At 38.3% G+C, this 24207-nt stretch overlaps 2 protein-coding genes across 3 annotated transcripts in view; both read left to right on the forward strand.

The window, feature by feature from the left end:
- The window catches only part of MBTPS2 (membrane bound transcription factor peptidase, site 2), a 59741-nt gene that overhangs the window by 20339 nt on the left and 15195 nt on the right, over positions 1-24207 (forward strand). For both annotated transcript variants that reach the window (XR_002787205.2, XM_003415951.4), the window contains exons 6-8: positions 10643-10761; positions 11692-11872; positions 23915-24009. Coding sequence is in view for 1 of the 2 variants with exons in the window: in XM_003415951.4 (XP_003415999.2) it covers positions 10643-10761; positions 11692-11872; positions 23915-24009 (395 nt within the window). In the remaining variant the exon portion in view is untranslated. The remainder of the gene's footprint in view (positions 1-10642; positions 10762-11691; positions 11873-23914; positions 24010-24207) is intronic.
- Positions 2124-5720, forward strand: YY2 (YY2 transcription factor). Its single transcript, XM_003415952.4, has one exon. It carries the CDS (start codon positions 2426-2428, stop codon positions 3569-3571), a length of 1146 nt encoding a protein of 381 aa, XP_003416000.1. The 5' UTR covers positions 2124-2425; the 3' UTR covers positions 3572-5720.

The following is a 24207-nucleotide window of genomic DNA, read 5'->3' on the forward strand; positions in this document are numbered from 1 at the left end:
TAGAAAAGAAATCCATCTAAACTACTCAAAATATTGAAAGTAAAATGATGAGAACATACCAAGCAAACGTGAACAGAAAACAAGACTCAAAGGATTAAATTAGGCATGAGGGAGAGAGGGGACATTTAATAACAATGAGTATAATCCACAATGGAAATAAAATATTATAAATTGTACTTTATCAAGTAATAGATTATCAAAACATACAAAACAAAAATGAAAAAAGGAGAAACAAATGTAATAAAGGAGACTCATCTTTCTCAACACATAGCAAATAAGTGTAAAAAAATCAGGGTATAGAAGGTCTAATTAGGTAAAAATCAATTTGAAAAAAAAAACCCACACTGCCATCGAGTCAGTTTCAGCCCAGTATAGATATGTCACACTCATAGCGGTCGCTATGAGTCGGAATCGACTCGACGGCACTGGGTTTGGGTTTTTTTTTTTTGGTTATAGATATGTCAAATTCAGTACCCTGAACACAGAAGACAACTTCTTTTGAAACGCTCATGAAATCTACAAAAATTGACCCTTTATTAGTCCACAAAGAGAGCCCCAATAAATTCCCAAGAGTTGGAACGCAAGTACAAACTACCAGAAAATTTGGAAATTTATCTTAATCATACTTTGGATCAATTTCATTCAAAACCATAATCGTAGGATATCTAAAAATAATGATAATGAGAGCACTTGATTGGGATAATGTCCGAAGTTATACTGAAAGGAAAATTCACTGCTTTGGGTAGTTATTATGAACTAAGAAATGAAAATAAATGAATTAAGCATTCGATTTAAGTGAGAAAAGGACTATAAAATGCTTAAGGATAATAAAGTAATTGTAAAGATGTAGGCGTAAATAATAAATTAGAAAGATGGAAAATGGAACTGCTAAATCCAAGAGTTCTTTGAAGAAAAAAATGGTAGTTGGAAATGGGAAAAATAGAATTAGCAGTCAGATGGGAGAATGACAACTGTTAGAGAAAATTAAAACAATTGTAAAAGAATACTTTGTTCATCTCTAAAAAAAAATTCAGAAACCTGGATAAGTATAAGAAAATATAAATAGCCAAAATGAACCAGGAGATAGAAAAAATCTAGGCTAATTATAATGGGAGAAATGAAGAAAGTTGATAAAGAATGCCCCTGAGAATTTCGTAAGGGGGACTTGCAAATATTGAAGGAAAAGATGTAATTCCAATTTTTTATAAACTTTCCAGATCACAGAGAAAAGGAAACTAAGATTTTTTTAAAGCTAATATAGCATTGACGTGTAACACCTGACAAAGCACAAGAAAGAAACCTACAAGACACATGATATAGCTCAAAAATACGAGGACGGTTCAACGTTAGGAAATCTATTTGAATGTGATAAATATTGTTTACCATTATGGGAAAAATTCATCATGTTAGGATATGTTAAAACGTTATTTAACAAAATTTGATATTTATTATTTTTTTTAAATCCTTAGTAAAAGGATGAGTAGCTGGAGACTTCCTTTTTTTAAATCCTTAGTAAAGGGAGGAGTAGCTGGAGACTTCTTTATGGTAGAACACTTAAAAGCATATCTATTAAAGGAAAGGTCAAGACAAGCAAGCTCACTATAAACTATCACTGATATTATTAAATGTTGGTCTATACGTAGGAAACCCTGGTGTAGTGGTTAAGCGCTATGGTTGCTAACCAAGAGGTCAGCAGTTCGAATTCACCAGGCGCTCCTTGGAAACAATGGTGCAGTTCTACTCCGTCCTATACGGTCGCTATGAGTCAGAATCAACTCCACGGTAGTGGGTTTGGTTTTTTGGGTTCTATAAAAAAAATTTTTTTTATAAAAAAAGCCAAAGCCAGTGCCGTCGATTCCGACTCATAGCGACCCTATAGGACAGAGTAGAGCTGCCCCACAGGGTTTCCAAGGAGTGCCTGGTGGATTCGAACTGCCGACAGTTCGGTTAGTAGCCGTAGCGCTTAACCACTATGCCACCAGGGTTTCCTTGGGTTCTGTAAGTATGGGTCAGTTCAATTAGGAGGGGGAAAAAAGTATAAATATTAGAAAAGAGTGGGCATTTTTTTGTTTGCAGATACCGTTATATGTCTGGAGACGAGGAGAAATCAAGAAAACTGAAACGAAATAAACATTAAGACCGTAGTTACTAATGTTCAAAAAACAACAGTTTGAATGCGCAGGCGCGGCGGAGCCCGAGGGCTGGCGCACACAAAGGGCATGCGGGCATGGGCGTGGCTTGTGCCAGCAACGGATTCCCTGAAGAGCTTGCGCGAGTACCCAGAAGCCCTTGCATAGGTTACCCGGAAGCACCTGATCTTCCGCAACGAGTGCACACGCGTTCGCCGCTGGCGTCCTCTCAGCTTTCCTTCTACATTTTCCGGTTTTCCACCTGCAGCCGGTAGCCAAGGCCTGAGCTCACAACCATGGCTTCAGAGGACTCTGCCTCCGTCTTTCCGGACAACTCAGAGTTGCCGACAGACATTGTAGAACTGCACGAGATCGAGCTGGAGACCATCCCTGTGGAAACTATTTCTGTGACGACCATCCCTATGGAAACCTTTCAGATGGAAACCATAGAGGAGTACGGAGATTTCAGCGGCAGTTGGGTCCACGGAGGCCACAACCACCCACCTCTGATCGCGCTGCAGCCGCTCATCACCAGCAGCCAGGGGGATCACGACCAAGAAATGATTATGGTGCAGACACAAGAGGAAGTAGTGGGCTGCTACGAGTCAGATAACTTGCAGACCAACAGTGACTTCGAGGACCGGATGCTCCTCCCACTCGGCAACGAAGACGACGACTTCCAGCAGACGCTGGCATCCTTGTCTGCCTCCTCATCTTCATCGGCCTCCAGCCGTGGCAGGAAGCGCAGCCGCAGCATAAAGCACAGCGACAAGGAGAGTCATCCCAGCAGTGAGGCCAACGCAGGAGAAAGCGGTAAGAAGTGGGAGCAGAAGCAGATGCAGATCAAGACTCTAGAGGGTGAGTTCTCTGTCGCCATGTGGTCCTCAAATGAAAATAAAAACCCCGAGACAGGGCCTGGAGAACAGAGTGGGGACAATTCACCTCCTGATTATTCAGAGTACATGACCGGGAAGAAACTTCCTCCTGAAGGATTACCTGGCGTGGACCTCTCAGATCCCAAACAATTGGCAGAATTTACTAGAATGAAGCCAAAAAGTTCTAAAGAAGATACTCCCAGAACGATAGCTTGTGCTCATAAAGGCTGCGAAAAAATGTTCAGGGATAACTCTGCTATGAGAAAACATCTGCATACCCACGGGCCTAGAGTCCACGTCTGTGCAGAATGTGGCAAAGCTTTCGTTGAGAGCTCAAAACTAAAACGACACCAACTGGTTCATACCGGAGAGAAGCCGTTTCAGTGCATATTTGAAGGCTGTGGAAAACGCTTTTCACTGGACTTCAATTTGCGTACACATGTGCGAATCCATACCGGAGACAGGCCCTTCGTGTGCCCCTTCGATGGTTGTAATAAGAAATTTGCTCAGTCAACTAACCTGAAATCTCATATCCTAACGCATGCCAAGAACAAAAACAACCCGTGAGAAGAAGAGAGAACACGCTTCTCAAACTGGGGAAGCATCTCCAGGAGTGTGAGGGGGAGTAAGATATGCCTCCCTTTGGTATATTGTTTCTAGGAAAGGATTTAAAAAATCCTACACATCTAAGGGTTATGTTTTGATAAAGTAGTAAAAATAAAAGATTAAAAAAAGTTATAACTGTGTGTAGTAATGTTATATACTAATACTGTAAGATAGTATTGCTAAGATGCCTTTTCTGTTCTGTAATGCCATTTTAAAAATAGTGTTTTTGTAAAGTTTGGTCTAAATAGGAAAATAATAAATAATAAACCTTCACTTCAAAACACAGTTTTTATACAGCTGTGCTAAAACTGGGACTTTTCACTTTCATATGAATATGAAGCTCATACATAGCTTACAGTTTTTAAACATTTTGTGTTTTCTAAGTGTTTATACTACTGGGGATAATTCTGTGTTTTCACTTTCATATAAGTATGAAGTTCATACATTGCTTAAGTTTTTTAACATTTTATATTTTCTAAGTGTTTATTTTTATACTTTTGGGGATATTTCTGTGGGTGTTTGGAGTTTGATAACTTTACTTACAGTAGATTTTCTTTAAAAGAATGGGACAGTTCTAGGCATACATAAAGTAGTTTTCCTGTTTAAAAGAAGTCATGTAGGTTTTGTTACCTTAATTTTGGTTGTAGTCTTTGATGTTAACACATTTTGCATAACTATCATTTAGTTGTATTATGTAGTATTCTGTGTTAGATGTGATTTGATAATTAGTCAATTTAAAGCTATTATAGTCATTTATTTTCCAAAAATACTGCTCAATACTGTTTCTTCAATGTAATTTCTTTGCCTATTCAGTTATAGAGAGTGGTGGTCAGTCGTAGAATATATTGTATAGACATTGAATTTTTAGCATCTGATATGTATCTCTCATGTAATAGATAAAGCAACAATAAAATAGTGGTTTTAAAAAGTAAAATAAAATAGATTGTCTCTGTAAATACCATAGCTAACTACAAAATACAGAAATGATAGAGGCCAGGGATGCTGCTAAACATCCTACCGTGCACAAGACAGTTCCCCACAATGAAGAATTATCTGGCTCAGGATACCAGAAGTGCCACCATTGAGAAACCCTGCTTTAGAGAAAATAAAAATTGTAACAAGGATTCCATAGGTGTATTTACAAACAGATCATTTAATGCACAAAAAGTTGTTTAGGTGGAAGAAATGGTGTGCGCCACCGCCTTGGTTGCCACTGAGCCAGCATGGGCAGATCCTGAGTCCAGAGGGGTGATCTGATACCAGCTGCATGCCTAACATAGGAGCCTACCCAGAGAGTCAAGGGGTTAGTGCTGCTGTATGCCCCCACATTTGTTCATGCCTTGTTTCTTTGGCTTCTGTTCAAGTGGGAAAAGCCAGGGTGTGTAGTGGCATCATCCTGATGAGGGAGGGACACATAGAGTGCAAGCATCCACGCAGTCCTGGAAGACTGTTCCATAATTATGAATTGGGGGAAAGCTGAATGTAGCACATGATAAAGATGGCAACTCCAGTCAGTGGAGATGGATTATTTTGCAAAATTGTGTTGAGACTAGCAACTGGGGGAAAATTTTAGTTCTCTTCCTAAATTAGTTTCACCAGTGTAAACCCCAATGAATCAAAGGATTTAATTTTGTTTTGCCTTGTTTTGTTTTCCTGAAGCTATAAAAAAAAAGAAGAAAACGCAGGTATCTTTTGTAATTCTGAAATGGGAAAGGCTTAATACCAAAGAGCCGTTTGACCATACCAAAACTTAAAATGTCTATATAGCCAAAACCCTGGTGGCGTAGTGGTTAAATGCTACGGCTGCTCACCAAAGGGTCAGCAGTTTGAATCCACCAGGCGCCCCTTGGAAACTCTATGGGGCAGTTCTACACTGTCCTATAGGGTCGCTATGAGTCGGAATCGACTCGAGGGCACTGGGTTTTTTATATAGTCAAAACCACAAACCAAGCAAGACAGCAAACCAGAGGAAAAAATTATACCTGTTACAAAGGACCAAATTCCTCATAGTATTTGAACACTTATGAATTAGTAGGCAAAAGACAACCCAGTCAAGGTCCTCAATGTATTTGAACACTTAGAAATTAGTAAAAAAAAAAAAAAAAGACAATCCAGTCAAGAGAATGAGTAAAGGTGTAAACAGACAATGGATAGAAATAGGCAGTTGTCAGAAGAAATACAAATAGCTTTTTAGTAAACATGGAAGATGAACGAGTTCACTAATATTTAAATAGAAATCAAGACAATAGGATTTCACTTTTCACCCAGCAGATTGTCAAAGACTAAAGTTATAACTTCAGGTGCTGTTTAGAGGGTGGAGAAATGGCCACTCATATGCTGATTATGAGAGCATAAATTAATGCAAACTCATTGGAGCTCAATTTTAATGCATATATTTTTTTGACCCAACATTTTCATTTCTAGGTAATTTTCCACACTTTCACAGATGCATACTTATTTAGAGATACCATATTTTTATGCAAATAATGCACGCCCTTCACGTTTGCCAGAAACCCTGGTGGCGTAGTGGTTAAGTGCTATAGCTGCTAACCAAAGGGTCGGTAGTTCGAATCTGCCAGGCGCTCCTTGGAAACTCTATGAGGTAGTTCTACTCTGACCTATAGGGTCGCTATAAGTCGGAATCAACTAGACGGCATTGGGTTTGGTTTTTTGGGTTTTTTTTTGCATTTGCCAGCCGTGCCCTCCCTCCTCAAGTCACCCTCACAAGCACTGCAATGCCAGTCCTTTTCTACGTGTTGCTATAAGAAAAAAGTTAGGATAGCATGCTTAGGAAAATACCTTGGGGTAGGGGGGAGCGCTAAGCCAGCAAACAAATGCAGAAGGCATGTGTTATTTACATAAAAATACAGTATGATAGTATAAACGAAGCTGTTTATTGTGACATTGTATGAAAAAGTTAAAAGTGGTAAGTGATCATTAGTAGGGAACCTTACAAATATGTGTATAAAATTGCTGACTCTGTAGCAGATATAAGAAATGGCCTAGATACGAATGTGTAATTATGGAAAGATGTCCAAAATATATCAGCAAAAAAGCAAAATATAGTATCTGGGAAATACCTCGATAACCAATGATGTTTTAAAAGATTATCTGTGTACACATTCTCATGGACTGTAGACTTTCTGGAGCCCATGGAGGGTGGATGAGCCCCTGACACTATTGCCCTGAGGTAATCTTTAAACCATAAACCAAAAATATCCCCTGAAATCATCCGAAAACCAAATGATAGCTTAACTAGTAAAAAGGTCTGCCTTAAGCATTGTGCACTCCTAGGAACAACCTATATGGGATCAAATTAACAAGAGCAACTCAAAAGATTAGATAGGAACCTTAGGGGGAAGTGACTTTATGTTAATGGGGGAGGAGCAGCTCAGAAGAGGGTAAGAATGGTCGCACAACTCGAAGAATGTAATCAGCGTCACTAAATTGTACATGTAGAAACTGTTGAACTGGTGTATGCTTTGCTGTGTGTATTTTCAACAATAACAACAAAAGAAAATTTGGAGGGGAGAAAAAAAGATTACGTATATAATGGGAAAGATCGTTTACCTAACATGTCCTAGACCAGACTTGGTCTGGATATTTCTAGATAACAACTTACAACACTTTAAAAGCAAAAACAACCGAGGAACGTTTGACAACGGTAATATGGTAGATGGAACATGTATTAGCTAGGTATCTGTTTGGCTGCTGTAATAAAAGCTAAAAATAACAGTGGCTTAAACACCTCAGACATTCTGGTTGTAAGTAGTTCAGCACTGATATAATTCTGGGGACTCTGGCTCTTTCTGTCTTGTTAGCTCTGCTCTTCCCAACATGCAGCTTCCATATCATGGACTAAAGTCCAGCTCCAGCTCTTTTTATCACAGCTGCATTCCAGCCAGCAGGAAAGGGTTGTCCCCATCACTTCCTCTTACATCCTGTTGTCTAAAATGCAGTCGCTTGGCCATACTCAGCTTCATGAGAGTCTGGGAAATGTCTAGGTTAAAGTTCTGTTGATATAGAACATTGGGAAATGTCTAGGTTAAAGTTCTATTGATATAGAACATTGGTTCTGAACTCACCCTCCTGGGGATGATTGGAATGTGTGGGGTGGGAGGTGTTCCTTAGTTGACTGGAGAGTACTAATGATTTAGTTGATGGAAGTCAGGGATGCTAAATACCCTGTAATGGGAGGGACAGACCTGCACAACAAAGAATTGTACTGCCCAAAGTACTACTAATGTCCCCCCAACCACCAAATACTGTAATATAAAAACAGAAGAATAGATATGGGAGGATGTTATCTAGTGGTGTGCTATTAAATGCTTAACTGGCTCTGGAGAGATGAGCTCTGATATGCAGCATTTGCTGACTTTTCTGGTGTAAATAGTCCCACCATGGTCATCTCAAGCTACCAACCTAAAGTCCCCGGAGAAAGAACTGGGAAGAGGTATACACAGTTGGCTCTGGCAAGGTGGTAGGAGCAGGCTCTAGCACACCATTGGGTTCATCTAGCCGTCTCTACCATACCCATTGCAGTCGAGCTGTTAAGAAAAACTGTCTTGCAAAGCCTTTTATTACGTGTGTGTATCCAGACACAACCAAGAAGCATCACAGCCTATCGGTGCATGCCAAATACATTCTTCAATTAATAAAGTGATGCAATTTTGTTTTGTGGCTAATTATCTTAAAAATCCACTTACAATTATCCTATTATTAGGGAACTTGCTGGTTTATACTCTTGAATAAATGGTTACGTACATGTATATGTGCTTGTGTGAGCATAGAAAATTTCTGGAGGCATAAACAGGAAATTGATAACAGCAGGTTTACTGTGAGTCATTGGACTGGTGGCTGAGAAATGGTATTTAGGAAAGATGACTTTTTCTTATTAGTTTGTCCAATACTGTTTGAATTTTTTACAGTTAGTGTGTATTTTTTAATAATTTTTAAAACACCAGTTAAACATTTTTACATTAGCCAGTTGTAAGTTTATTTGAGGGTGAAGTAAAAACATTAGTGGCTGTAGAAATGATGCTGTAATTATGATAAGCTAGATCCTTGCCACAGTGATGGTTTGTATTCTATCAGATGTAACTTCTGTGGGTGACTAGAGGAATAAGTATGTAAGTTGTTATTTTAAGTCACCTGGGGACCTGAAAATCACTTCTGTGTGTTTAGAGAAATGAAATCAAATAGTTGTGTTTTGTGTTTTATTTCCAAAGTACACTGAGAACAGGTGGGGCTTGATTGAGGTAAATCTTAGCCCCTTGATTTCAGACTTCTAGCCTCCAGAACTGTGAAACAATAAAGTTGTGTTGTCTTAAACCACCCAGTTTGTGGTAATTTGTTACAGCAGCCCTAGGAAACTAGTAGAGCTACCTTGCTGCCTCCATCGCAGCCATGGATTTTCTTTTCCCCTGACCCATTGTGTCATTCTTAAACCCTGGATCACGAAGTGCCGGCTTTTCCTACTCTCATTCCAGTCTTGCTGCTTAGGGTATTAACAGGACTTCGAACCATTTCTTTCCGGCTCAGTCATGGCCAAGGGAGCGATACGGAAACAGATCTGAGTTTTTAAAATTTGGGTGAACTGGAACGATAACTGGAATGAGAAAAATTACAGGTTGAAGCCCTGCTAGAAACCTAATCTTTTTAGAAAACAAGGGCGGTGTATGAGTTGCATAACAACCAAATCTCTTGCCAGTAGGATTTTGAGCAGAATCGGGAACAGTGGTGTCCCCCTCAAAGATGGCGGTCAGCGACGCTGTTTTGAATGTGTGTGCTCTCCACAGGCATGCCAGTAATCCAGTCTAATGCCTCAGGCTCCTGAAAGGGCTCACTACACCTCTTCCGAATCTCCCATTCCAAGGCTTCGGCCTGTGATTTTCACATTCCAGTTATCCTTCCGGTTCACCCAAATTATAAAAATTCAGGTCTGTTCCAGTATTGCTTTGTCGGCCATGATTGTACTGGTTCAAACCGCTTCAAAGCCCTAGATATAAACCAGAGTAAAATTGGCCCTCAATCTCATCTAAACCCTTGGTGTTGCTTGACTATTCTTTTATTAAAATAATGAAAGCAAGGGAAGGCATGCCATCAAAGCTATTTCACATTGTTCTGGAAGTTCTAGTCACTGCTATAAGACCAAAACGAAAACAACCAAACCCGTTTTCGTCAAGTCGATTCCATCTCATGGCGACCCCATGGGACAGAGTAGAACTGCCCTATAGGGTTTCCGAGGAGCGCCTGGTGGATTCAAACTGCCGACCTTTAGGTTAGCAGCCTAGCTCTTAACCGCCAGGCCACCAGGGTTTCCGTTATACCTATATGAAGATACAAAAGCTGGAATATAGACCAAATTTTCATTGTGCTTTTCTGTGAACCAGTGACAGTAGAGGTGATGGCTTTAATTTTCTTGTTTTTCTATTTTTTCATAGTTTTCTATGTGACTGCAGTTCCCTTTTATTTTTTTTTTTTTTTAAAGAATGGCACAGTTGCTTTATGGTTTTTAATTATAGTCATGATGTAAAATACATATTCTATTTGTTCCACCAATACTATTCACCATAATAGTTTAATTCTTAAAATTAAAAGTCTCTTTTTCCAAGTGCCACTTGGGTTTCTGCTCCCCAATTCAGCAAGAATTTTTTTTTTTTTTCATTTTAACTTTTATTTGAATAATTTCCAAGTGCCTTTCAAAGATCACAAGTATGCTTAAATTGATAACGTATACATTTTCTGGAGAGGGTGTAGTAAGTAAAAGGTATGAATCCTATTAGTGTTAAACTATATTAACCTGTGGTCTTCCTAATTTGGTATTAACATGCTCGTTTTTAGATTTCAGTATCTGAAACGAAGGAGGCCTCTAACTGAACATCTGTCTGCTGTACTAATAAATAGACTCATCTGCCTCACAGCTTCTTCTGGTCACTTTACTAATTTAGCAGAATGCCCAGGTGTTAAGAAGTTCAAGTACCTATATTGTTTCTGCCCTGTAGAGCTTATTCCTTTTTTCTCTCTTTTCAGGTATCTGGCATAATTTTGTCCTTGCACTCTTGGGTATTTTAGCCCTTGTTCTCCTCCCGGTAATTCTCTTGCCATTTTACTACACTGGAGTCGGAGTGCTTATCACTGAAGTCGCTGAGGTAAGTAAGGGTTACTTGGGGGCATTCTTTTACCAGCTTTTATGATGTAATACTTAGCATATTATGTCAGGAACTTTTGTTCAAGTTTTCTTAGTATACATAATGCTCAGTTTCTTGTGAAGAAATTGCTAGAATCCTTTTAAATCTAACAAATAATGATGTGAAACACATTAGCTTTTACGAAGTACAATGGAAATCGGTTTTGTTCTGAATTATGAAGATAGTATCAAGATTTTCTACTTGAAGTTTGTTGATAAAATCCATCATTTACCTTTACTGTTTGTTTCTATTTCTGCTTTTGTGTCAATTGTATTTATTCCTAAGAAGTAAAAACGATGACACCTGAGCTAGCCAGCCAGAACATGTGCTAGGAGTTTACGTTAATGTCTTCAACTCTGTATTTTGCTCCCTTAGACAGTAATTACTATGATGACATCAAGGCTTTTATTGAGACGTTAGGAAGTAGAAAATTACTTCTGTGAGCAATCGAGTGAGCTTACGTGATTCACTGTGCTGACAGTATTGTCTGCATATTTGGGATTGTTTATATAAGGACTTGTCTTACAGTTTTACCCACTGAGAAAACAGGAAAGAAAGCATTCTTTTTACACACAAAAGAATTAATTAGCAGTTTGAGAAAAACTTGGTTTTCATTTTAATGTTCACGGTCAGCAAGTGGATTTTTTTTTTTTTCAATTGCCAAAAATTCAAAATCCTAGAGAATCAAAAAAGTAAATATAATTGTTGGGTTTTATTTTGTTAATTTTCTAGGTCTATATTCATGGATTTAAACCCATTGTAGCTGGATTATTTTCTGCATTCTTCAAAATATTATACTTAATTCACTCAGTGTCCTTAACCATTAGTTGCTCAGATTAATCATAGCTTGTCTTCACAAATTATCTAATTTGCTTTTGCCTTCTTACCAAGGACTCACCTGCCATTGGACCCAGAGGCCTTTTTGTGGGAGACCTTGTCACCCATCTACAAGATTGTCCTGTTACCAATGTGCAAGATTGGAATGAATGTCTAGATACCATCGCATATGAGCCTCAGATTGGTTACTGTATAAGTGCGTCAACTTTACAGCAGTTAAGCTTCCCAGTTAGAGGTGCGTATCTTTCCTCAATATAATATAATGCTTCAAGCACCACTTCTTGCCATTCAGCGCTCCTTAGAACGTGTCTATGGATTTATTTTGTTCTAATCTTTTCAAAGCATGTCAGTAAAGTAATAGGCCCAAATGAGTAGGCATTCTTCTTGGTAAGTTGGGTACCAATATTTGTTTCCTTTATTATATATTGTTGAACTTCTAACTGATTTCATAATATAGTTGACTTTGAAGAGTCTAGTATCTAATTCTTTCTGCTTTCAAAAAAACTTTGTGTTATCATTCAAACTCAATGATAAACAGTTAACTAAATTCCAGTAATTAAATACCCACCTAATAAAACATTTAATTTACATATATACATATATATATCTCGAGCCCTGGTGGTACAGTGGTTAAGAGCTTGGCTGCTAACCAAAACGTCGGCAGTTCGAATCAACTAGCTGCTTCTTGGAAACCGTATGGGGCAGTTCTGCTCTGTCCTGTAGGGCTACTATGAGTTGGGATCAACTCGATGGCAACTGGTATGGTTTTGGCTTTTATATATATATGTAAGATTATCTTAATCTACACTTCTATAATAGAAAAACTGTTAATATAAGTAATAAGAAGCAATTCTTCTTTGTATAAGCTTATATCAGAACAGATAAATAACTGACAGCTAATGCCCAACTGGAAACCCTGGTGGTGTAGTGGTTAAGAGCTACAGCTGTTAACCAAGAGGTCAGCAGTTCGAACTCACCAGGAGCTCCTTGGAAACTCTGTGGGGCAGTTCTACTCAGTCCCACAGGGTCACTGTGAGTCGGAATCGACTGGACAGCAATGGGTAGAAAATGCCCAACTAGATAAAATTAAAGTATAAATATTGTATATTAACATACTGTTAGCTAAACACAGGCATGCAATAAGGAAAGATTAAAAAAAAAAAAATTAAAGGAACTTGACAAACACAAACCGCACTGGAGATTTAGAAAAGACTCCGGTATTCTCAAATAGACCTAAACTTACACAGTTCCAGTGGTAGCTATGTGGATGGTGGCATGTCCAAAGGCACTTGGGGCAGAGTCCTTTTATGTGCCAGACATCTAGTGGAAGTCATCTTGGCATCCAGAGTACCCCCTGAAGTCACGTAGGTAGCTGTGTAGCAGGTGATGGGGTGAAGCAAGTTTCTTCTCAGAACCTACTAAACTTATCTTGAGTTCTTTCATCTCTGAAATATCAGCTCCCCAACTGTGTATACAGAATTTTGGGAGCCCGATTTATTGAAAGTACTGGCAAATAGAAATTATGCTTGCAGAATATATCTTTAAGTCAAGAGATGGCCTGGATACTTGTCCATATCTACTGGTGTTAAGAAATGTGATTAATAATCAGGAATAATTTTACTAAAATATTATGTGTGACAAAGGTAAAGTAGTAAGAACTGATCCTTTAAAATTTTTTCAAATGTAATCTTCCACATACAACCCATTTTTAAGAATTTTTTTATTATAACTGACTTTTCAAACATACATAAAAGTCAAGAGAATGGTATCATGAGCCCTCACGTAGGCTCGCAGCTTCAGCAATTATCAACATTTTGCCAATTTTTTCATGTAATCACTCCACTTTTGGGGAGAGGATTTTAAAGCAAATCCCAGAGATCCTTTTATTTCATCTATAAATTTCAGTATGCCTGTAATAAATTATTTTTTTTAAGCATAACTGCAGTATCATTATCATACCTAACAAAATTAATAGTAATTCCTGATACCCAGTTGATACTCAATTTTCCTTAATTTTTTTATATAGTTGGTTTAAGTTAGATGGTATGTCTTCTAAGTCTCTTTCAATTTGTAATAATTCCCCCTGACTTTTTTTTTTTAATGTCATTTATTTGTTGAAGAAACCGGGTCATTTGTTTGTTGAACTTCCCATAATCTGAATTTGTCTTACCTTCATGATACCATTAACACATTTATCTATTCCCGGGATTTCCTATAAACTAGAAATTAGATCTATAGGCTTGATTAGACTGAGGATTAGTTTTGTTGGCAGAAGTATTTCATAGGTGATGCTTGGTACTTCCTCTTGCAGCCTATCAGGAGGTGTGCAGTGTCTGGTTGTCTCAATTTTAGTTAAGTTTGTTCGTTGGGCTAAATTTTAAACATTTTTATCTAAGATTCAAATATTTCTAAATGTTAAAAGCCACTTACAATCTTCCAAAATCTTTCAGATGGTTGATATGTAACCCACAATGTATTCTTTAAGAGAAATAATTCATTAATTCACACTTCTTAAGTTCTTCATCATTTTCTTCTAGTTCCTCTAAGTTTCTTATAATCTGTATTGAACTACAGGAGCCAAAAGGACACATCAATCAAATAAAGTTCTCTACAATAGGATTGTTTTGTTTATATGCATTTTTAGATGTTTAGAGTTTTTCTTTTTTCTGTCAGAATACAAATGAAAAATTTCCCTGAAATACTCTGCAACTCTTTCCTTATTAACTTTTTAAATATTTCACTATTATGGGTCACATTGCTATATTTTAGGGGTCTTCATTTAAAAACCTAAAATGGGTGTATTCTTTCCATACTAATAAAAAATCAATCCCAAAATAATTTTTCAATATCTACTTCAGAATCAAACCCAAATTAATTCTTCTTCAGTATCTATTTCATCTCTGTAGGAGTGACTGGATCAGTGTACATTTTTATTTTACGTAATTACTCTATCTAATACACCTGTGTGTATTTAATCACTTTAAATTGGGGTTGATGTACTTAGGCAGTTTACAGCAGGAATTTTTTTTTTTATGTATATAATTTATTTTTATTGTTGAGAATACATAGCAGAACATATACCAATTCAACAATTTCTACATGTATAATTCAGTGACACTGATTACGTTCTTCTAGTTGTGCAACCATTCTCACCCTCCTTTTCTGAGTTGTTCCTTCCCCATTAACATAAACTCATTGCCCCCTAAGTTTACTATCTGATCTTGGATCATTGTCAGTGTGATCCCATATAGATAACTCTTAAAAGAGCATAATAGTCAAGGCAGACATTTTTTACTAGTTCAGCTAAACTGTTGTTTGGTTTTAAGACGACGTCAGGGGATATCTTTGGTTTGCGGTTTAAAGATGATCTCAGGGCAATAGCTTCAAGGGTTCATCCAGCCTCCATGGCTCCAGAAAGTCTGGAGTCCGTGAGAATTTGAAATTCTATAATAGGAATGTTAATGACTATAAATGTTATTTAAAAGATATACTAGGTTCATTTTAATGGCAGGTTTGGGGCTGTGGACACTGAAGAAAGCTATTGATTAATAGCATTTTCCATGTATCTAGGCTACTTTGGTATCCTTATGAGATGAAGGAGATGGCCAAATATGGTCATACAAAGTGGCCAGTAACCCAAAAGTTGTTCGTGTTCAATTTAGAATGGAATTCAGTACACATAACTAAAAATTTCTAGGAATTTATACTATTCGAAAACAGTAAAGTGACCATGGGAAGATCTGACCTAGGAAGAGCTCATAAGCTGCTCCAATCAATTATTTCTGGCCTCTTATTTCATACCCTGACTCTTCTAGGTCAGTATTAAATTTTAAAGATTTTTATCTAAGATATTACTTAATTGGAGCCCAGGTGGTGCAGTGGTTAAGAGATCGGCTGCTAACCAAAAGGTCAGCAGTTCAAATCCACCAGCCACTCCTTGGAAACCATGTGGGGCAGTTCTACTCTGTCCTATAGGGTCGCTGTGAGTTGGATCGACTCAACGGCAGCAGTTTTGGTTTTTTTATTACTCAATTAAGGTATTAATTAATCAGACTAGATGTTCTTAAAATATTAACAAGTAGATTTCTGGCAAAAGAGAAAATTGTGGTTAATCCACTTGCAATGACTATACATTTTATGAAATTTTGGGACCTACTTTTTTCTTCCGTTAATCCTTTCCTTTTTTTGTTTTTCAAACATTAACCTGCTCATCCACGAACATCGCCAACATAGCCAAGGCTGGGTGAATTCTACCTCTGCCCTTGGTGCAATGGGGCAAGCCTAGGGAGCGTGTCCAAACACTCGCTGGAGAGTGAATGGCCTAATAGTGAATCCAGACTTTCTGGGAAGCCCCAGAAAGGACACTAGACGGGGCTTACAGCCCTTTGCACCTGGCACAGACCTCTGTCTCAGATTTCTGGGTCAGGATAGAAAACAAAAGCTTTTCCACCATTCTTCAAGCCTCAACTTTTAGGATTGTTGGGTGTCCATCTGCCAGTTAGTGATTTCCCTAGAGCTGAAAGTTAAAGCCAATGACTAATGTGGCTCTTTCTTGGAACTATTTTCCTAAAAATTACTTTCCACTCTCTGTCTTTGGTTTGAGGCGCACTCCCATTTGATATATGCACAGAGTTTAAATTCGTTTTTTTTTTTTTTTTTCCTAAAAGCATTATCTTTGGTAAGGAAGGCTGTATTCAACAAGTCTGACATTTGAACTACATTTTGTTTTTTTTAATTTTGATTGTGCTTTAAGTGAAAGCATTTGAACTACATTTTAAGGAGCATGAGGTTGAATACTGAAGGAAACTGACACTAAAATGAATCTACGAGCCCAAACTCAGGCATCCCCCTTGAATAGCCTGTATACCTATTCACGGGCGGTGAATGCCCTTAATTGCCTGGCAAGAAGGCTATTCTGTTGCCTTACATATATTTAACTGAAGTGAGAAAAGACCCTTCCTGACCTAGTTTAAAATAATAAAAGAAAAACTCCAGAGATCTTTTCTTTTGTACATATTTTGAGTATCCAGGTTGTTTTTATGCCCAACTCCTCTCAATTGTGTGGAAAAAAAAAATGTGTCTGTTTTCAGATGTGAGCACCAAGTTACAGCTCAAGGTTTCTCTGCTATCCTAAATTGGAGATAGTGTGTGTATACGTGTGTGCGTGTGTGTGTATATATTTATAATTTTTAAGTACTCGTTACTAGGCACTACTGGTATAAAGTCTACTGCAGAACTGAGAATAAATAGGCTTGCCTTCCCGTGTTGGAGCTCTAGCTATGTTTATATATTTAATAAGCTAGGGTAAGAAAAGTGTTCAGTTCATTTAGGCGATACTGAAAAAAGTGGAGACACTGAACTATAGAATGAAAAAGTTTCTTCTGTTCAGCCTATTCCAAAATCACTTCTGGTTTAGAGCATGCTTTGAAGACTTGACTATTTGTGTAAGTATCATAAGGCCCACTTTAAGGTACATTTACAGTTCTCCCGGTAGTGGAACTATAAAATGGCTCTAGTGTTAGATTTTTCTAATTGTCTTTCAGACTGAAGGTATTTAAGGGACAAATCTAAACTCCTAGAGTTAAATTGAACCAGGAATACCTACTGGACCGCCCATTGCAGTCGTGAATGCTCCTTCCAAAGCAGAAGTGGATTGTCCTCCTGTGGCTGATAGTGCCATTAAAACCCATTGCTGTTGAGTTGATTCCAACTCAGCAATCCTATAGGGCAGAGTAGAGCTGTCCCATAGGGTTTCCAAGGAGTGGCTGGTGGATTTGAACTGCTGACCTTTTGGTTAGCAGCCGAGCTCTTAACCACTGCGCCACCAGGGCACCAATAAACCAAAAACCAAACCCACTGCCGTCGAGTTGATTCCGACTCATAGCGACCCTATAGGAGAGAGTAGAACTGCCCCCGTAGAGTTTCCAAGGAGCGCCTGGCGGATTTGAACTGCTGACCTCTTGGTTAGCAGCTGTAGCTCTTAACCACTACGCCACCAGGGTTTCCATAGTAATGCGCTAATGTAAAAATTATCTGTGACATACCCATTTTATAGGTTAAGAATTCAGTCACAGAAATTGGTTAAGCGACTTGTCTTTTGTGTGACCAAGTAGAATACAACTTTTTTTTTTTAATTGATAAAGGCAAACAGAAACATCAAGTTTACTCCACACATAGAAACAAGATATTTAGCTGTGAATTGGAAAAATTCTGTATGTTAGGAATGCACTTAATCTTGTCAAGGCCACGGACTTAGGTCTTGGTTGGAATAATCGCCATAGGAAGTCCCCCTAGCCCAGAGGTCTCAAATTGGTGGTAGCCTGTACACCAAATCCCGCCTCAACTGACTGGATTTATACAGTATTTTTAAAATTTTTAATTGGCTGTCAAGACTTAAAATTCAAGAGGTTTCACATGAGGGCCCAGATTTCTGGTTTCTCTTGGAACAAAATGGAAGATCTGTCAATACTGGGCCCCAAGCTGAGTGGCCTGTCTGCTAACCCTTGAGAACAGAGTATGTACTCTCAAATTCATCACAGTCCTACCACTTCCTATTTTTTCCACACATGACCCACTTCATTTATTTGGTACCTATTTGGCCCCTTTAAGTTTTTGTGTTACCAGACATGCCGTATCAACAGTGATATCAAATTCTCAACTTCCAATTATGTATTTTATGCCATTCTCCAGGAAAGTTTGGTGATTAAGCATTAGTTGCTAATTTTTTAAATAACTGCTAATACAAAGGCAAGTGGCATTGAATATCATTTATGTATTTAATATATATATTGACTTATCCGGAAACCCTGGTGGCGTAGTGGTCAAGTGCTACAGCTGCTAACCAAAGAGTTGGCAGTTCGAATCCGCCAGGTGCTCCTTGGAAACTCTATGGGGCAGTTCTGCTCTGCCCTATAGGATCGCTATGAGTCGGAATCTACTCGACGGCACTGGCTTTATTGACTTATCTGCCTTATATGAGACACTGAGGGCTAACAGAAATAACTAAGAAACCTTCCCCTCAAGGAGATCACAGTCTAGTTGAAGAAACAGAAAGTACCCAAATTATTACAGTACTAAAACCCATTGTCATTGAGTCAATTCTGATTCATAGTGACCCTATAGGACGGAGTAGAACTGCCCCATAGGGTTTCCAAGGCTGTAATCTTTACGGAAACACATTGCCACATCTTCTTCCTAAGGAGCAGCTGCTGGGTTCAAATCGTTGAGCTTTCAATTAGCAGCTGAGTGCTGAGCCACTGCGCCAGCAGGGTTCCTTAATTGTTATGGTACAAGGTTTAATTTAAGTAATGAGAGGCAATATTGGGAATTGTGGGAGATGATAACTGTCCCTCTTGATTGAGAAGATGAGGGCAGGTTTCATAACAGCAGTGCTCAAGCTGGGCCTCAACAGTGAGTTTAACTTCAGGATGCCAAGATGAAAATGAACATCAGCATCATACAGTAGAAGGTGGTCAGGGAACTGCTAGTAATTCAGTTTAGCAAGAGAATAGTATGAGATAATGATAATGAGATAAGAAAGTGTTGGTCTTCAAGTTGTAAGCTATGGAGTTTAGACTTTATTTGGGAGTAGTACAGAGCCTTTGGAAAATTTTGAGTTAGGGAAGTTATATGTTCAGAGCTATACATTAGAAGATTGATCTAAAGCAGTCAGTATGTTAGACAGGTTGGCATATAATAGTGAGGTGGTGTACAAACGTGTTAGGAGCCTATTCAGTTGGGTCAGGTAAAAAGGAATTAGAGTCTGCTCCCAAGTGGGAACAGAGGGAATAGATAAGGAAAAAATTAATGAGGAGGTAATAATTGGTGAGATGTGGCAGGTGCTTAAAGAGAACACTGAGGGTTTTAGCCTGAGTTTATTTTTAAAATCCTGCCTTATACTTTACCATTTGAGCTCGTTTTAGTTACGTAAACCATAACAAATATCACGAGTGAATGGCTTTGAAGAACAGAAATTTATTTTCTCACAGTTCAGGAAGCTAGAATCTCGATTCGGGACACAGCTCTAGGGAGAGGTCCTTCCTTATCTATTTCAGCTTCTAGTAGCTGCCAGAAATCCTTGGAGTTCCTGGACTTGTAGATTCATCTGCCTCTGTTGTCACATAGAGTCTTGTCTTCCCTCTTTGTGTCTCTGTGTCAATTCTGGCTTGTTATAATTCAACAGTAACAAAGAGAACTCCCAAAAGGAAATCAGGAAAATAATACCGTTTACAATAGTCCCTCCAAAAATAAAATACTTAGGAATTAACCTAACTAGAGATGTAAAAGACTTAGGCAAAGAAAACTACAAAACACTACTGCAAAAAACCAAAAGAGACTTTCATATATGGAAAACGTACCATGCTCATGGATAGAAAGACTTTACATTTTGAAAATGTCAGTACTACCCAAAGCAATCTAGAGATATGGTGCAGTCCAAATCCAACAACATTCTTTAATAAGATAGAAAAAATAATCACCAACTTTATATGGAAAGGGAAGCATCCTCAGATAAGTAAAACATTATGGAAAAAAGAAGAACACTACCCAATCTCAGAACCTACTATATAGCCACAGTAGTCAAAATGGCCTGGTACTGGTACAATGACAGACATTTAGACCAATGGAACAGAATTGAGAACTCAGAAATAAATCCATCCACCTATTGACACCTGATCTTCGACAAAGGATCAAAGTCCATTAAATGGGGAAAAGATAGTCTCTTCAATGAGTGCTGCTGGCAAAACTGGATATCCATTTGCAGAAAAAAGAAACAGGATCCATACCTCACCCCATACACAAAAACTAACTCAAAGTGGATCAAAGACCTAAATGTAAAACCTAAAACTATAAAGTTAGTGAAAGAAAACATTGGGACAATGCTAGGGGGCCTGATTTGTGGCATAAATAGAATATCAAGCATAACTAAAAATGCATAAACTCCAGAAGATAAACTAGATCATAGGGACCTCCTAAAAATTAAATACTTATGCTCATCAAAAGACTTTTCCAACAGAATAAAAAGAGAACCTATGGACTGGGAAAAAATATTTGGCAACGACAAATCTAATAAAGGTTTCATCTCTCAAATATACAGAAAACGTCGACAACTCAACACTAAAAAGACAAGCAACCCGGTCACAAAATGGGCAAAGGACATGAACAGACACTTCACCTAAGAGGACATTCAGGCGACCAACAAATAACAAAAAGATGCTCATGATTATTAGCCATTAAAAAAATTAGAGAGATGCAAATCAAAACCATCTCATCCCTGCAAGAATGGTACCGGTAAAAAATTCAGAAGACAATAAATGCTGGCGAGGTTGTGGGGAGATTGGAACTCTCATACACTGCTGGCATGAATATAAAATGGTACAACCACTATGGAAAGCAATATAGCAATCCCACTCCTAAGAATATATCATAGAGAAATAAGAGCCGTCATACAAATAGACATATGCACGCCCATGTTCATTGCAGCATTATTCACAGTAGCAAAAAGATGGAGACAACCTAAGTGCCCATCAACAGATGAATGGATAAACAAATTATGGTACACACACACAATGGAATACTACGCAATGATAACGAGCAATGATGAATCCATGAAACATCTCACATCATGGACGAACTGGAGGGCATTACGCTGAGTGAAATAAGTCAAACACAAAAGGGCAAATACTGTATAAGCCCACTATTATACTCAAGAAAAGTTTTCCACACAAAGAAACAATCTTTGATGCTTATGAGGGAGAGGAAATCACTAACTAGATAGTAGACTAGTGTTAACTTTGGTGAAAGAAAGACAATACAAAATATGGGGGAAGTCATGCTGGCCTGACAGGAAGACAACTCAGAGAAACACAAGAAAAAAAAAAAAAAAGAGGCAACCACAGTAAATACTATAGCATATACAATCGTACACCAACAGTAAAAGAAAATAATAACTTAGAAGCAGATACATAGGCAGGTACATATGCTGAATAGGGGAAGGAGGGCATATAGGAATATACCCACATACATATATAGATTAGGCTGTTGATATTTTTACATACATCTTTGTATGTCTAGCATGTATATTCATATACATAATAGAGCACAAAGGGCACAGTCATAGAAGCTTCCTAGACACATTCAAACACCTCAAGAGACCAAGTTACTGGGGCTGAGAGATGGGAACCATGGTCTCGGGGGACATCTAGGTCAATTGGCATAGCATAGTCACAAAGAAAATGTTACAAATTCTACTTTGGTGAGTAGCATCTGGGGTCTTAAAAGCTTGAGAGCGGCCATCTAAGATACATCTATTTGTCCCATCCCATCCAGAGCAAAGGAGAATGAAGAAAACTAAAGACCCAAGGAAAATATTAGTCCAAAGGACTAATTTGGACCACATGAACCACAGCCTCCACCAGCCTGAGACCAGAAGAACTAGATGGTGCCCAGCTACCACCAACAACCACTCTGATAGGGATCACAGTAGAGGCTCCTGGACAGAGTGGAAGAAAAATGTAGAACAAAATTCAAATTCACAAAAAAGACCAGACTTACTGCTTTGACAGAGACTGGAGGAAACCCTGAGACTATGGTCTCCGGACACCCTGCTAACTTAGAACTGAAGCCACTCTGGAATTCCACCTTTCAGCCAAAGATTAGACGGGCCTGTAAAACAAACAATAACACGTTAGGAACGTGCTTCTTACTTCAATCAAGTATACGAGACCAAATGGGCAACACCTGCCCAAAAGCGACGACAAGAAGGCCGGAAGGGACAGGAGAACTGGACAAATGGACACGGAGAACCCAGGGTGGAAAGGGAAAGGGGGGAGAGCACTGACACATTATAGGGATTGCAACCAATGTCACAAAACAATCTGTAAACTATCACCTAAAGACAATGAAATAATTTTTTTTTTTTTTAAGTGGTTAGATTAAGGCTCCACCCTGCGCTGGTATGACCTCATAACAAAAGAAAATTCCTGTTTCCACACAGGGTCATATTTACAGGTACAGAGATTTCAACACATATTTTTTGGGAGGCATAATTCAATCCATAACAAAGCTGACAAGTGATTATAGGCACAGGTTTGTGCCATTAGTTCTCACAGTTCTCTTTAATATTGTAAATAGTATTTGTCCCCCAAATTAAATGCCCATTCAGTTATAATATGAAACAAAACTAACCACAGAACCACCCAACCCAAAGGAAGAATTGATGCATTGCCTACTTGCTTTGCCTCTGTTTATTCTTGTTACCAAGTGCTTCACTTTGTGTTGGCTGAGGAAAAATAGAACAGCATGTGACTGAGACCCAGTATAACCAATACAAAATGTCCTCCTCAGATCTAGTTTTTTTTTAAAAAAAAAAACCTATTTGAAAAACAAGCAAACAGAAACCTTTGGCTGAAATACAAAATCCTTGTAAAATTATGTTGCTTATCAACTAGCATTTTCATGCAAGTGCTCCTGAAGACACACTTGTAATAGAAGAGCTTTTTTGTACTACTTGGCAAACAACATGGCTTTGCTCTTGAGTTTGCCTCCTCAGCACATCTTAGTATGGTAGTATGCATGTAAGATTCTAAGTTTAACTGGTCCTTGTCACATGTGAATTTATACTTTACAAGTTCGATGTGTTGAACGCAGGAAATCTTCCCAAACAAAAAGAAATCATTTTTTGTCCCATCTGTATCCGTGATTTAACTTCTTTATTCTGCCTCAGATACAAGTGAAGCAGTCCAGCAGAGAACTTTTAGAAGCAAATAAATAATGGAAATAAATAGTTGCCCTGTTTCTGTTGTTTTCCAAAAATGATAACTGGATTGTGCAGGCAAATGTGTGTACATCTGTGAGGTCCAACAGGGCTGCCCTGGTTCTTTGGAGACAGCTCCAAGGTAAGCCTGGGGGTGAGATAAGTATTTGGAAACAATAGGGATGTCCTCAGTGATAAGAGTCGCTTAGCCATCCTCTAAGTATTTGCTCTTGGCCACCTGGAGTTCTTATTGTGAATCCGATTGAAACCCTGGAACTGCAGCTCTATGGGTGGGTTCAACTAACCTAGGGTAAGCGTTGCTTCTCGATTGGATGTATCCCTCTTTTTTTTTTTTTTTTTAATGTAAAATCAAACTGCAGCAAGGAACCATCAAGCTGAATTTTGAATTATACCACTGTTCCCAAATTCACATGCAATGTTACTTTTTTTTTTATCTTGAAAACAAGATTTTTTTACCAGTGTAGTTCTATGTAACAGATTCTAATTGACTGTATTTCTCTTTAGCATACAAACGGCTAGACGGTTCGACGGAATGTTGTAACAATCACAGCCTCACAGATGTGTGCTTTGCCTACAGAAATAATTTTAATAAGCGTTTGGTAAGTTGTCCCTGAAGCAGTCTTGCTTGTCTGATATAAGCATATAGAATTAACATGAAATCTATTGAAACCTCCCTTTTGCTCTGTCTGCTTTGTATCATTTTATTAAAGTGTCTACATTTCAGATGTCACATTTCATCAGAGAATCTTCAAAAATTTATAGTGGTAATATCTAACGTGGCCAAAATGGAATACTTG

Source organism: Loxodonta africana, chromosome X (genome assembly GCF_030014295.1).
Source record: "Loxodonta africana isolate mLoxAfr1 chromosome X, mLoxAfr1.hap2, whole genome shotgun sequence".
Classification (NCBI taxonomy): domain Eukaryota; kingdom Metazoa; phylum Chordata; class Mammalia; order Proboscidea; family Elephantidae; genus Loxodonta; species Loxodonta africana.